Source organism: Scomber japonicus, chromosome 7 (genome assembly GCF_027409825.1).
Source record: "Scomber japonicus isolate fScoJap1 chromosome 7, fScoJap1.pri, whole genome shotgun sequence".
NCBI lineage: Eukaryota > Metazoa > Chordata > Actinopteri > Scombriformes > Scombridae > Scomber > Scomber japonicus.
Genome location: NC_070584.1, coordinates 16,713,676 through 16,727,436, shown reverse-complemented (window position 1 = coordinate 16,727,436; position 13,761 = coordinate 16,713,676). Strand labels below are relative to the sequence as shown.

The following is a 13,761-nucleotide window of genomic DNA, read 5'->3' as shown; positions in this document are numbered from 1 at the left end:
TTGATAAGAACACTTGTTGCAGCACCTGTTCTGCGATTGCTCAGCTTGATGATGCATAATCCTTCAGGACATAGTCCTCATCCACATCAATGATCTTTAGTGCCTTTTTCTGGATAATATTTAGCTGCCTAAGACCAGTTTGTGAGGCATTCATCCAGGCAAAGCAGGAGTACCCCATATTGCTCCTGACCTTTTGTAGACGTTGGCTCTGCCTGTAAGGTCAAGCCTGTTGGCCAACTTTCGCAATACTCTGAGACGTTGTCCAGCATGTATTCACATGTTAGACAGATGGCTGGTCCACTGGAGTTTTCTGTCAATGTGTTGTCCCAGAACTTCATATGGTCACTGAGCTCAATTTTAGCGCTTCCAAGGAGTACATTTGCATACTTTGCATACTGACCGTTGCACACAAACTCAAACATGCAAAACAGTAAGGCTATTAGATAGATTTGTTAGACAAGGGAAAAGAAGAAGACTGTATATGCATTTTGTGCCTAAACTGACTGTATACTCTTACAAAATGTGCCTTTGTCCTTCAGAGTGACCAACAATTTCCCCAAAATTCTCAAAAAACTACTCTTCTATCTACTTGATCAGAATGTTTAACCTTCCTAGATAAAAGGCTATATCAGCCCTGATCAGAAGAGGCTCTTAATAATGTACTAATATCAAGCGTGGACCAAACTGTCATAAAAAGTATGTGTTTTCAACCTCAAATGCTCCAGTTCTTCAGTCTTTTATGAAATCCTGTAACAGAGTATCAAATGAGACGAAAGCCCACTTAAATACTCTGTTAGAACCAGCAAACTCTGGTCTTCAGTGAAAATGCAGCCAGCAGTCAGCAGCAGCACACCTGGAGGAGAGCAGAAAAGTGAGAGGGACGGGGAGAGTGAGGGACCAACTTATTGGTATTCTGGCCTGGCTCATAAGTATCAATTTTAACATGCAGCCACAGTGATCAATATGATTTAAGCAACAGAATTGGACTTGGAGAGTTTGCTTTACCTAATTGGTCTCACTGAAAAATGAGCTTGCATGGTTTTATTAGAACAAGGATCTTGGACATAGGAGAGGATAGTGTGTGTGTGCTATATATGTGTATATATGTGTCTATGTGATATAGGGTAGGGGGCTGCTGTTCAGGAGGGCTCTTGTTTTGTGGGCAGCCTCTCATCAATCAACCGTTACGGACTGTGCAGGTTTCTGCAATTTATCCTGGAGCCCTCGGTCTTAACTTGAACCACCTATTGCTCTTCTTTGCGTGTGCACACACACACACACACACAGCTGTCCACATATCTTGTCACTCTGTCCACAGGTCATTATGCAGCTGAGGTCCAAAGGCTCTGAGTTCTGAATGATAGTGCATAATTTATTTTGTCTGAAAGCAAAGAACTGATTGAATTCCAGTTAACTTTGAGGCACAAGAAGTGAAGGAGGAGGAGGATGAGGAGGAGGAGGAGGAAGAGGATGTCAGTGTGTCAGTCTGAACTGGCAACCTCAGACTGACAGCTAATTCAAACTTTTTAAACTTCTGCACGTGCCATTAATGCCATTTATGTCTGTTTCTAGTAATCGTCTGGTGCCTGTGTGTTTGCAGGGTCGGGCTCTGCTGCATTGGGCCTGTGACAGAGGACACAAGGAGCTGGTGTCTGTATTACTGCAGCACAAAGCAGACATCAACTGTCAGGTGAGCGACATTTTTTCCTCTTTTTCTGGGTGTCTAATGTGCAGTTTAAACAAAATCATCCCTCTAAAAACCCCTTTACACTGTGGGAGCTTGACCCATGTGAGAACACACTTGACAATAATCAGAGAAATGTGATAAAATCATCACTCCCAAATGGTTGTCTTAAATCAAGCTGTGAGACACTTCCATCAATGACCGATTTGAAGCTTTGTGACCAAAGAGCCTGAGGCAAAATTCAGTCAGAAATTTAAGACTAAACTCTCACAATGTGACTGCTGCTACTAATCAGACTACATCATGAAATAATACACAGGCTGGCGTTGCGTTTCATATGTGCAGTAAGTGCAGTCTGATACAGATTGTGAACTATGTGGGAACTGTGAAGTTTTTGACTTACAGTGTGTATATATAAACACTAGAATTAGGTTTCAGCTTTTCCAGGAGGTCGATAAAAGAAATCCTTTATGGGAAAAACATTGTGGAACAGCAACTCACCCAATACTGGCTAATTACATTATTAGACTCCACCTCTATAACTGCATAAATTAGGATACTTGAGCACTGGACTCAGGGACAGTTTTGTAGGTGGTGGCGATTGAATATTAACCTTTAGTCATGTGCAACTTCATTTGCAGTCACACACAGTCACCCATGGCAGTTTTTTTGCAATTACACAATAAAAATGGTTTAAGTTTGCCTACCCAGAGAACTACAGTGTGTTTGTTTGATCACTTGAGGTCAACAAAGAATATGATGCATGAAAAGATTTTCACCATGACGTCTAGTGGCCATTGTTTGTTTTAAAACTCATCACAGTGTGTGTTGATGTGTGTGTGTGTGTGTGTGTGTGAGCAGATATCAGTGTCCGTAACAGATACAATTAGGGAGGGAAAGACTGGAAAGTGGCAGGAGCTTCATAATTTTACTAACACTGCTGTGCTCACATGCAAACTCCAAAGGCAAATGTTGACATCCCCATTGCCCCTCTTTCTCCTCTCTCCATCCCTTCCAGAAGGTCACCTTTAATTCACTTTGTGCCACAGACAAATCCTCCAGGGCTTTAGCAGACTGAGTTAGCCGGTAGCTAGCCTAGTGTTTAGCCTCCGTAAGGTTTAGCTGCATCCAGGAGGCTTTAGCTTTGGCTGTAAGCTGGCTCAGCCGCACATCGGAGAAATTACTCCTCTGTCCGCCCAGCGGCACGACACTGTGCAGTTCACCGGGCTGCACACTGAGGCTTTAACTGTAAGGCCGAATCAATTGGAAGTAATCAGGCAAATTGTTTTACGTTGCACAACCCACATAATCAGGACATTTCACAAATGACTTTCTCTTTTGTGGTCATGCGTGGCCTCTTTTGTTTTGAATGCTGCAGGGAGGGGGCGGATTTGTGGCGAATGGTTCATAAAAGACTTAACAGCAGGATAACTACGAAACACTTCACTGATGATTTAGAGCCATATCAAGATAATGACAGTAGAGGAGGGTTGATGTATAGAGAGAGAGGCTTTTGTCCTTCTGAAAGATGTAGCGTATTTAAAATCATGTATCTCATGAAAATATAAATTGATATCTCCATGTGCCAAGATTTTCAGCAGTCAAAGTAGGAAACATCAATCTTTACCCAGGTAGCATTATTAGATGGCTTCATTTGAGCAGACTCTTAATTTATTTCCTACACAATCCCACTCTTTGTCTGATTCTACTTCTTTCTGTATCAAAATACAATAAGGGAAATAATCAAATGTTCCTTTTTCCTACCTGAATTTATAAGAGAGCAAAAAAAAGGATAACTAATTGAGAGATTATTGAATTGAGAGTTATTTTCATTCTTCAAAATCCTGTTCTTCTTGTTCCTCGGGGGGCTTTTTGAGCAAAAATATGTAAGTTAAGGAAAGAAAACTTGATGATGTATCAGAGGGAGACTTTCTAAGCCAATCAGAGCACAAGCCCAATCTGAAATCATGTATTCGGCCCATCAGTCCATCTTTTCTCCTCGCCTGTCTGTCAGGTGTCAGAGGAAGTCAGCTGTGGGAGAAATCTGAATATTAAAGAAACTGGACCTCTGCAGCAGAGTTACTGGTAGCAGATTTATGAGGTGGCAAAGAGGTGGCTGAGAGAAAAATATAGTCCGCTAAATCATACCAGTCTGTCGCAATGCCAAATTATCTCACTATGTAAAACTTACAGAACGATATGCTTCTCATTAGAACCTGCTTGAACATCCTTTTACTTTTTAAAATCAGAGTTAGGTTCATGAGGAAAGGAGGAAGAAATGAAGAAAAGAAGAACAGGAAAGTTTTTTGCTTTACTGGAGAAAACGTAAAAATTTGATGGAACAGTTTCATGTGTCTGTCCTTTTTCGCCCCCAAAGCCCCTTTGACATGAAAGGAGGCGTACGGGTGGTTGTGTGTGTGTGTTCATGAGAGGAATGGAGGAATGTTTTGGTTGTTTGCAGGCTATTAGAACGACCAGTAATCTCTCTTGACCTCTACCAACTGCCGAGCGACCAGTAAATAAAGATCAAACATGATTTATGCTTAATTTGTTGATTAAAAAGGGGAGGGGGACTTGAGAGTTAAAACAAAAAGTATTATTATTTGCCTGGCAGAGGAGGAAATCGTTTGAAATTAATCAACTGATGGTTTCAGTGAATTGTTCCCAAACCCTGGTAACCTGCATTAAGGGCTCGTTTTGATAGTTAATCCTGGATCAAGGCAGGGAGGGACCACAATAGGTAGCTGCGTGTGTGTTTGAATACACAGATCACAGCTCTGCCACCTGCCAGCCGTAGATCAGGCCCCGGTGTTGGTAGTGTACATTAAGCCCTCCCCTCCCCATCCTTACGGTATCACTGTTCCCTCAGCTAATACACCCAGAGAAAAGTGGGGCAGACAACAGCAACTGTGGGAAAGATGACAATAAACCCTCACTTCATGTAATAATGGAAATTAAGGCTTAAACACTGGACTTATATTCTGTTGTGTATTTAAGAGCATTAATGAGGCGTAAGATTAAGTTTGGGACATTCCATCATATCACAACCAGCGTGAAAACAGATCAGACAGCAGAAACACATCAGTAATTAGCATTTGTCACTAAGATTTATTTCAACAGGAAAATTGTAATGGTTTTAAAGACATTTCAAATGGGACTAGGTATCAAACTTCAATAATATTTGGATAGTTTTGTGTCTGACACGGAGTACTGAAAGCTAAGTTTGAATGCTTGTTCAGATTTCAATTTAACGTTTTTTTGTTTAGGCAAATGTCTTTTTCAACTTCTGTCTTTTATCAGTATAAAAACATTTCAAATACCCCATAGTCATTTACGAGTCACTGACCTGAGTTAGTAAAAAAAAAACATTATACAGCAATGTTGTGCTACAGGAGGTTTAACGGATGTTAGGATGAAAGGATGCATTACAACATAATTAACTATACATATTAAATGTATCAGAAACAAACAAACAACCAAAGAAGGCGATGAGAAAAATGGTGCATAACTTCCTCCACGTGTCTCTACTGTTGTTTCTCCATTAAAGGCAAAAATACAATACATAAACATTTCAGGAAAAGTTGGTGAATATTATATATTTATTCAATAAATCAAAAACCATCAATGACTCAATGCAACAAACAAGTATTGTGTAGCCATAGTATGATGATGACTGATGAAGCTTTTCCAATGACAGGTTCCTTCATTATGATGAACATGGGAACTATAGTTTAATTAGACTCAATAGACACCATGCTGCTCCTGTAAATACTTAATAGCTCCCCACATCTGAAAGGAAATAGTCCCCAAAAGATGCACTCCTGTTTGACTAACATTACAGTGCCCAGCTGTTAGGAACTCATTCATCCTTTAAAAACAAAAAAAAAGAAACTATCTATTTGTGACCTGTCTATGTGAACTTGAGGCTGAGAGCTACTAACAGGGTACAGTCAAGTATTGTAAAGTTTTGGGTGACAGACACACCAGTTTATGGTGTTTACCTTTTCATGGGATTTGATGACTAATCTAAATTAATGCCAACCTTATCCATTTTAAGAATAAGATTATAATCAGGGAAATAGCAAAATTGAATACGAATTTTGGAATCCATGGAGGAGATTTTTAGTGACTGTATGTGTCTTTACATTTGCAGGAGTTTCCTCACATGACTTTAGGTGTGTGTTTGTGTGTGTCCTCTCTCCCTGTGGTCAGTCTCTGTCCAGACGCTGTAATCTCACACTCGGAGATAAGCCTCATCCCACAAACACACACACAACTTTTGTTTTCAGGTGGAAATCCCAAATCCTCCTCTAACCCTCCCAATTGCGTTGCCATGGAAATATGCATTTATGCAGCGGACATGCCCATTCATGGAAGCTAGAGTCAAAAAGGAGGACCTTTGGTTCAGAGGTGCCACAGACGATAACAAAGGTCAGGAATGGCCCAGAGTAGATTTACACAATGTCAGACTTAGAGTGTGATTACTCAGAGTAAGTGGCGGGGGAGTGGAGGTAGAGTTGGGATTAGGACAACAAAGAGAAAGGGCAGGTGAGATGCAGGTTAACACAACGCAAACACAATGCCAGGAAGGAAACATTGTTGAAGTAAGAGAAGGTGAGTAGAAGAAGAGGCTGTGCAGGTTTCACACACATGCTGATGCAACACTCATGCCTCTCCGTCTGTCTCTCTCTCTCGCTCTCCCTCTTCTTCTCTTACATCCTCTCCTCGTCATTCTCCCCTCCCTCCTTTCCCCCCCAGCACCCGTCCCTTTCACTCCATCCCTCGCTGCCTGCGCCTCTACTTTGTATTAAAACAACATGATCCATGAGGCGGGGAGGGCGACTCGCAGCACCGCTAATTCTAATTAATCCAGCGTGGTAGCACGGCCACGGCAGGCCCCAAGCGCTCCCAGTCTATCAGATAGAAATTCATAACTTAATTGAGGTCAGAGCCTCGAGCCGGCAGAACAAAAGTCTCCAGCCAGGACTAGCTAGATCAATAGTAATAAATATCTGACTGGGCGGCCTACAATTGGTGGCTAGAGAGCACACAACAAGTCTCATAGAACACAGTCGGCATGTGAGACCTGCAGGGTAGTCAGTACTGTATCTGGGTACGTTTGTGTACAGTCATTACATGTCTGAAATCTACATTTTATTATACGAGTCAGACTGCAGAGAATTGTAATAGCAAAGTCTCTTAGATTAGAGATCCATTGATTTGATGTTGATGTGTGGCATGAACTGTTCATATGTAGGCTATCTAATGGAGCAAAGCGGTGAAATCATGACAGCGTGTGACACTTCGACCTGACTGATTCATGCAGAAAGAATTTAGGAGATTGTAATAGGATATTTTCTTCGAGTCGCAATGGTCATCTTTGTACAGTAGTTTGAATATCTGTTCAAATAGCTTATTTTGTCTGACCAACAGTCCAAATATCTAAATATTAGATTCATAAGAATAGGATTCAAGATGATGTTGTTGTTATGCAGATTGATTGCAAGATTGCAGAACAGAAAGGGCGCATATTGTCACATTTGCGAAACGGGAACCAGAGAAAGTGTTTTTTCTTGATGAATGACTTAAACAATTAATCATCTGTCAAATTTTTTTGCAGATTTGTTTTTCTTGGATAGACTAAACGATTAATCAACACAAACTTATATGACAATTTGATAAGATGTACACAAGTTTTGACTGCCATTGAAGAAAGCTGTTGTATGTTGCTAACTATATTAATAATGCAGCTTTGCTATGACATATTGCAGATGAACTGCATGGTAAAGTAATGGAAAAAATATAAAAAGTCAGACTACTATATAAATATGGACTACTGCAATTACCAAATAGCACAAGGCTGCAGCAGTTTGGTTTCGGACAGCTTTCTAAATAAGGTATTCTTAGCTTGTGCCAAATCCCCTGATCACAAATCAAGTATCATGTCAGTACATATATCATTTTGATCAAACGGAACAAATCTTAAACATTAGCATCTGTTCATGCACATTTTTTCACAAAAAAGCATAGTAAAACCTCTAGCGGTATTTACTGCATTTCATATTGAAGTCGCAATATTCAGCAAAAATTAAATCTCGCAGCTGTGATGTGGGCGTTTTTTTCTTTTTCCAGTCAAGCTCGGCCTGCTGTTGTAGCACACAAAGAAGACTGAACCCTCTCATCTGTGTCCTCTACTGTGGTGTCAACTACTTGTGTGATCAAAGTGGTAAACACACGCGCTCGCCGTACACACACGCACACACAGCACGGCAGCTGATTGAAATTCTATGGCGGAGGCATTATTACACGTTTGTATCCCTCCCCTTTCCCAGCACTGCCTCCTATAACTAATGGCTCAGTCAGCCCAGTCATAACAAATATCCAGCAAGATTTGTCATAATTGTGTATGTGTGTGTGTGTGCATGTGTGTTTGTGTGCATGTGTGTGTGAATGTGCAACCTCTCCTCCAGAATATATAGGGTCTCAAGGAAAGAAAAGGCAGCAAGGTGAGAAAGTAAGAAAAAGGAGTATTTTTGGTGATTTTGAAGACTAAAAGCGAAGAATAAAATCAGATGGAGAGAGAAATGGAGCAAAAGACGACCATTGCAGTATGCATCATTACTACTCATATACTGTGTAGCATGTAACAATATAAATGTGCGCATGAACCTTTTTTTAAGGTGTTTTTGAGTATTTCTACCTTCATTGGACAGCTAATAGTGGACAAAAAGACACAAAACAAAGTCTGAGTTGAACCCGGGATGTTGTCAGTTATGTGGTATACGCTGTATGCCACCTAACTACTACACGTACGTGTTTCCTCCTTCATGTATCCACAGCTTGCAGCATAAGGATGGTACAGTAGCTGGAATACATGAATACAGTGAGCACCTTCACACGCACTTGGCGTCTTGCCACAGATTAATACTTGACTCTGAGACACTCCCACAGCTTACTGCACACATTAATACAGACATTTAAGAAAGCTCCCCCTGGCTTCGTCTTTATAATAGGCCCACTGACAGCACAACTGTAACATATTGCCCTTGCATTTTCAAGCGTGTGTATGTTTGTGCTTGCCGACCTGCCAGTGTACGACATTATTACTATTGATGCATCTGTTAATGTAGAGGAAGGCAATGTGTCTTGTGATATTTTATGATGTTTATTTTTCTTTTGGGAAGATTAAGACTTGTTAAATGGATAGAGGAGAATGTGTCAGGCAGGTCTTTTAAAAGCCTACAATTTTTCAAGCAAATAGGAATCAGAGCATGCCTCAGTAGAAGGTAACGCATACTGAGGCAGTGTAGCCTCCACACACAGCGCTTGACATTTTATAGACCACACAGTAAGCTGGTCTTACAGGATTCGTATTTAGTATGTGCCGCACATTAGCTTGACTTGATGAAATGACAGCTCTTGCAGTGCTGTGTTAAAGGGCCTATCGGACACAGATACAGTTATGAATCTATAATATGAGCGCTCAGAAAAGAGCCAGCAACCTGACAGTAATAGTCTAGTCTAGAGAGCCATTCCAGCAGGTAACAGTCATCTTTGCCATCATCAGCTGTTGTTTCTTTCTTATTGGCCTCTCACTGGGCCTTGCCTACACTCAACTATTTGATTTCCATCGTTCTTAACCGTCCACATAAATTGTCAGGAGCATTAAAGCTGTCCTCGACCGTTTCAGACAGAGAGGTGGGGGGAGAGAAAGAGAGTGAGAGAGTGAGAGCTGGATACAGACAGCGAGGGGAGGGGATGGGGGTGAGGAGAGAGAATAAACAAAGTAAGTGTTTTGCCTTCCATCAGTCTCCCGCAGTACTCAGCTTTATGAGTCCCTCACTCCAAATGCCTCAGCCGCAGCCCTTGCTGCCTGGCCATTGATTTTCATATTACACTCTTTTATGCATTTATTTATTTCATATATTTCTTTTTAAACATCATCGATGAGCCGCAGGAGGACAGACGGGGGCCTCTAGCGATGTTAATTTTCAGCTTCAACCTTAGCCTCTTCTCCGAAGGCTTTAATGGAGGGTAAGGTGTCCCACGGGAACAAGCAAGCTTGGTGACATGGGGAGGGGAGAGATGTGTGGTGGGGAAGAGGATGTGCGAGAAGAGAACAAGCTAGCAGAGAATGGAGATTTAGAGAAAAGGGTTGGTTCGGTGAAAACAAAAGGCTTCTTTTACTTTGTTTTACAGAGAAAGGGACTATTGTAAGTAAAAGTATGTTCAGCCTTTTAAAATGAGCTTTCACTACGATTGAGCTTGTCTCTAGACACACTTGTTACCCTTTGTCCTCGACCCACAGGGGTTGTTTTAACCTGTGCTGGAGTGTTAAGATGGTCTTCACTTTTGCACTTCTGAGCAACATCTGTGACATCATAAATTTCTATAATCTCTGGTATCTTCCAGGACCTCTGTCAGCTCTGTACCCCTGAATCCTTAAGGTCCCCCCCCATGCTGTGACATGCTGATAGCCGCTATGGGTGTGAGGAAGAAGGGGGGATCACCCGGGCGCCTGAAGGACACTCCTAGCAGGTGTGAAGGGCAGCGAGTTTGGCGTCACAGCTAATTTGACCGCGGGTGGCAGTGCTCACACACTGAGTGGCAAGGTTACCTCTCCCTGCTCAGAGAGGAGACCCAGATTTAATTAGGGCTGGCCCCCGGTCTGCAGATCCTTTTAACACTGGGGCCTTCCCAAAGCGCACACACAAGGATGAACACACATCACAAACATATCAAACACAGTAAATTTGTGTGCAAGCACAGGCTAATTCAAGATCTTCGTCTCAGACACACGAGGTTCACCAGTAAAGTATACATTATTAAATGTATGACCACCTCTTCTTTACTTGCTTTGTATCCTGCTTTTTCTGCACAATTATTTTTTTTAAAAGTGTATGACCACCAATGTGGTCTTTTATTCTGGGCAGTCCGTGTTGGTGGTGCCACCATAGCTGCTCTTGTAACAGATGCGACCTGGTGAAGTGAATGAGCATCTCTCCTTCATCTTGCTCAGATCTGTGTGTTCTGCTCTCTGATTAATGGCACTTGCTCATCATAATGCTATCTGCTGGAATCTGCATACCAATGATCCCAGTCGCCTATCGATTCACCCTCATCTTCCCAACACACACCCTGGAGACTGTGACACACACACACGCACACACATCCCCTGCCCCTCCCCAGCCACTGTCATTATAAAAGTCAGCAGCTGCTGCATGCATTGATCATAAATCATAATTGCTTGTCCATTTTTCCCCACTTGTTTAATGTTGCTGTCAGGGGCAGAAGAGGGGAGAAAAGGGGGAGGCGGGGAAAAGAATAGACCCAAGAAAGTTTACTGAGACTTAGAAAGAGAAATGATGAAGTTTTAAGTTAAAGAAGTAGAATAACAAACGAGAAAGAGCAAATTTGGTGATGAAGAAATACTTTAAATGTTGTAGAGTTTGGACTAAAAAAATTATGTTTTTTTCCTTATTAAAAAGGTTTGCATGACACAGTCATTTCATTCTAGTGACCAGTAGATTAACTCTTCATAGGCTTCTCCTGTAAACTGAAGAGGACATTTTGGAATTACTTGTGTTTTATTTTACTGTTTGTTTGTGTTTCAATAATCCACTATTTTGCATCACAAGACTTTGAAAAGCCACAGCTCTCGCACTCTGGAAAAATAAAACCTTCTTAGCCAAGATGACTGCCAATCATCTTGGCTGTGGTCCTGTTTGTTTACAGTAATTATACTAATGTCTCAAAATGTAGTAATTAATGATTTATTGATGATAAATTTCTCATGGCACCTTTATAAGTTGTATTTTTATTTACAGACAGTGATGAAATCACTGTGTGCCAATAATGTTTTGTCCACCTCACAATAAATAAAATTTACTGTTGAGGATGACACTATTCTTATTTCTTATTAATAGATATTAGAAACATTAAACACTAAATGGTCCACAATACAATGACCCACAAAGAGAAAGGGCAACATCAAAGATTTGCTTAGGAAAGAAAATTCTATACCTATTATACATAGGTTGGACAAACTGGCATGGTATGAAAGGTTTTACTGTCCGAGGAGACGCCACACACACACACACACACACACACACACACACACACACACACACTCACACTCACACTGGGCTCTCTTAAGTCTCTGCAGCCGACTCCACAGCTGTTGGTTGGATTTGACAGACCTTTAACCTTTATCCACAATCTCTCCTCTGGCTCGGACACATACAACAGCACAAAAAGCAGACAGACTGAAACCTAGTTTCAAGCAGACATCGACTCAAGGGACCTCTGTGTCCTATTTGTATCCCAGATTCAATGAAGTTTGCTGTCTCTGATACGCCCTTGATCCCTCCACTTAATCCTGGTGTGAATAGTTTGGGTTTGAACATGTGGCGTATTCCTGTCCGGTCGTCTGAGATTTGTATGAAAGCAGGCTGATGGAGGAAACAAGTTCAGCCACTTTCACAGAGTGAATACAACATCTGCGACAGTCCCTTTGTGTGAGCTACAGTACAGACGAGGTTTTTATTTGTTCCTGGTTCGCCTCGTCTGACTTTGAGCTGTCCTGCTTTTTGATAGACTTGAGTGTCTCAGGGCACACTATCATTTGGTCTCTCTCCTCAGTTATTCTCTTTCTTTGGACCAATTTCATACCGGTTACAGTGTTACCATTTCAATCTGTTAGAGCTAAAGAAATAAGTTGGTGCAGCATATCTTTCTATACCCTTAATTTGCTGTATTTCTCTTTCATCCATCTTGCTTCACATCATTTGTGTGGTAGAAATGATAGATTGGTGACTTAAATTCAGCAAAACTGCAATTGTACTAATAGATCAATCCCTATCCATGCTGCTCCTAAGCGTATTGGTCCACCCCATTAGGGTGATACACTACACAGTGCAGGATCTGTGCTGCTGGTATTGTGCAAGCAGCTGCTTTATTGAGCACTCTGCTGACATCCAGCCCAGCGTTTCTGCACCGCAAGGGGAAACTTTGGTTGACATGTAAAAGCAGAGGGTTTGGTGCGACATGCCTCCATAATGGGATGGGAACAGTGGTGCACCAGTGAGGGGAGGGGGGGTGGGTGTTGTGTGTACCACGGTAGCGACTGCAGGTATTGGGGGGATTGGAGGAGGGGGGAGCGAGTGTCTCTTCCAGGCTACTTCCAAAGCAAATGGAAGACAATCCAATTTCCTATGATTCCATCAAGCCTCCGTCCTGGATCCAGGGGCATTAGGGAACGCTGACAGGACAGGCCACTGACCCCCTCACTGAACATGCAAGACGCATGTAGGCTCAACATACTCCCTCACAAACACACGCAGCACCCTCTATATCTGTATCTTCCTTTTTCTTTCAGCCTCACTGCACTTTAAAAAGCCAGTTCTGTGTTGATCATTCAGTAAAGCTTCTATTTTGTGAATTATCAACCACTCATTCTTTCTTTTTGTATGTGTGTATGTGTGCTTGTTGAACAACTGACTGCAGATTAGTGTTTGCTGCAGATTAGAGCTTAAACCCCTCACACTTTAATTATAACTGTATGTATTTATGTGCATCGAGGTCTTACGCTCAGCTCCCGCTGTAAACATCTGTCACTATTGTAAAGAGTCTTTGTACGTGTGTGCAAGTGAGAACATTTTTGAGTTTATTAAACATTGCTTGCAGGGGAGCAAACATTTTCCCTCCAGGCAATTGTATCTAAATTTGTCAACTTTAGTACCGTTTTCCCACCTCATTGTGAAAGACAGACACGATGTCGGCAGGTTGTGATTTGACTCGCAGACAGACGGCATTGTTGTCCCGGGCCAACCACGGCACGCTTTCCACCGGTGGCGATTTGCATCTGTGTTCTGCGATCCACCCAGGGGGAATAGAAAGCTCTAATCCAATCAGCAGGTCCCTGAAGTGCTGCCCCTGAGACAGGAAGAAACACAACAATAGGATCACTCTACACTGCGCCCGGCCAGGAAGGGAAAGAGAAGAGGAAAGAAGAAGAGGGAGATGAGGGATTGAAAGGAAAGGGATTAAGATTGAGGAGGTGACTGAACGGAAAAGAG

General features: G+C 41.9%; 1 protein-coding gene across 1 annotated transcript in view; it reads left to right on the top strand.

Annotated features, from left to right (window-relative positions):
* acbd6 (acyl-CoA binding domain containing 6) overlaps positions 1-13,761 on the top strand; it is a 28,744-nt gene that overhangs the window by 11,093 nt on the left and 3,890 nt on the right. Inside the window, exon 6 of the mRNA XM_053322416.1 lies at positions 1,601-1,690. Within this exon, the coding sequence (XP_053178391.1) occupies positions 1,601-1,690 (90 nt within the window). The remainder of the gene's footprint in view (positions 1-1,600; positions 1,691-13,761) is intronic.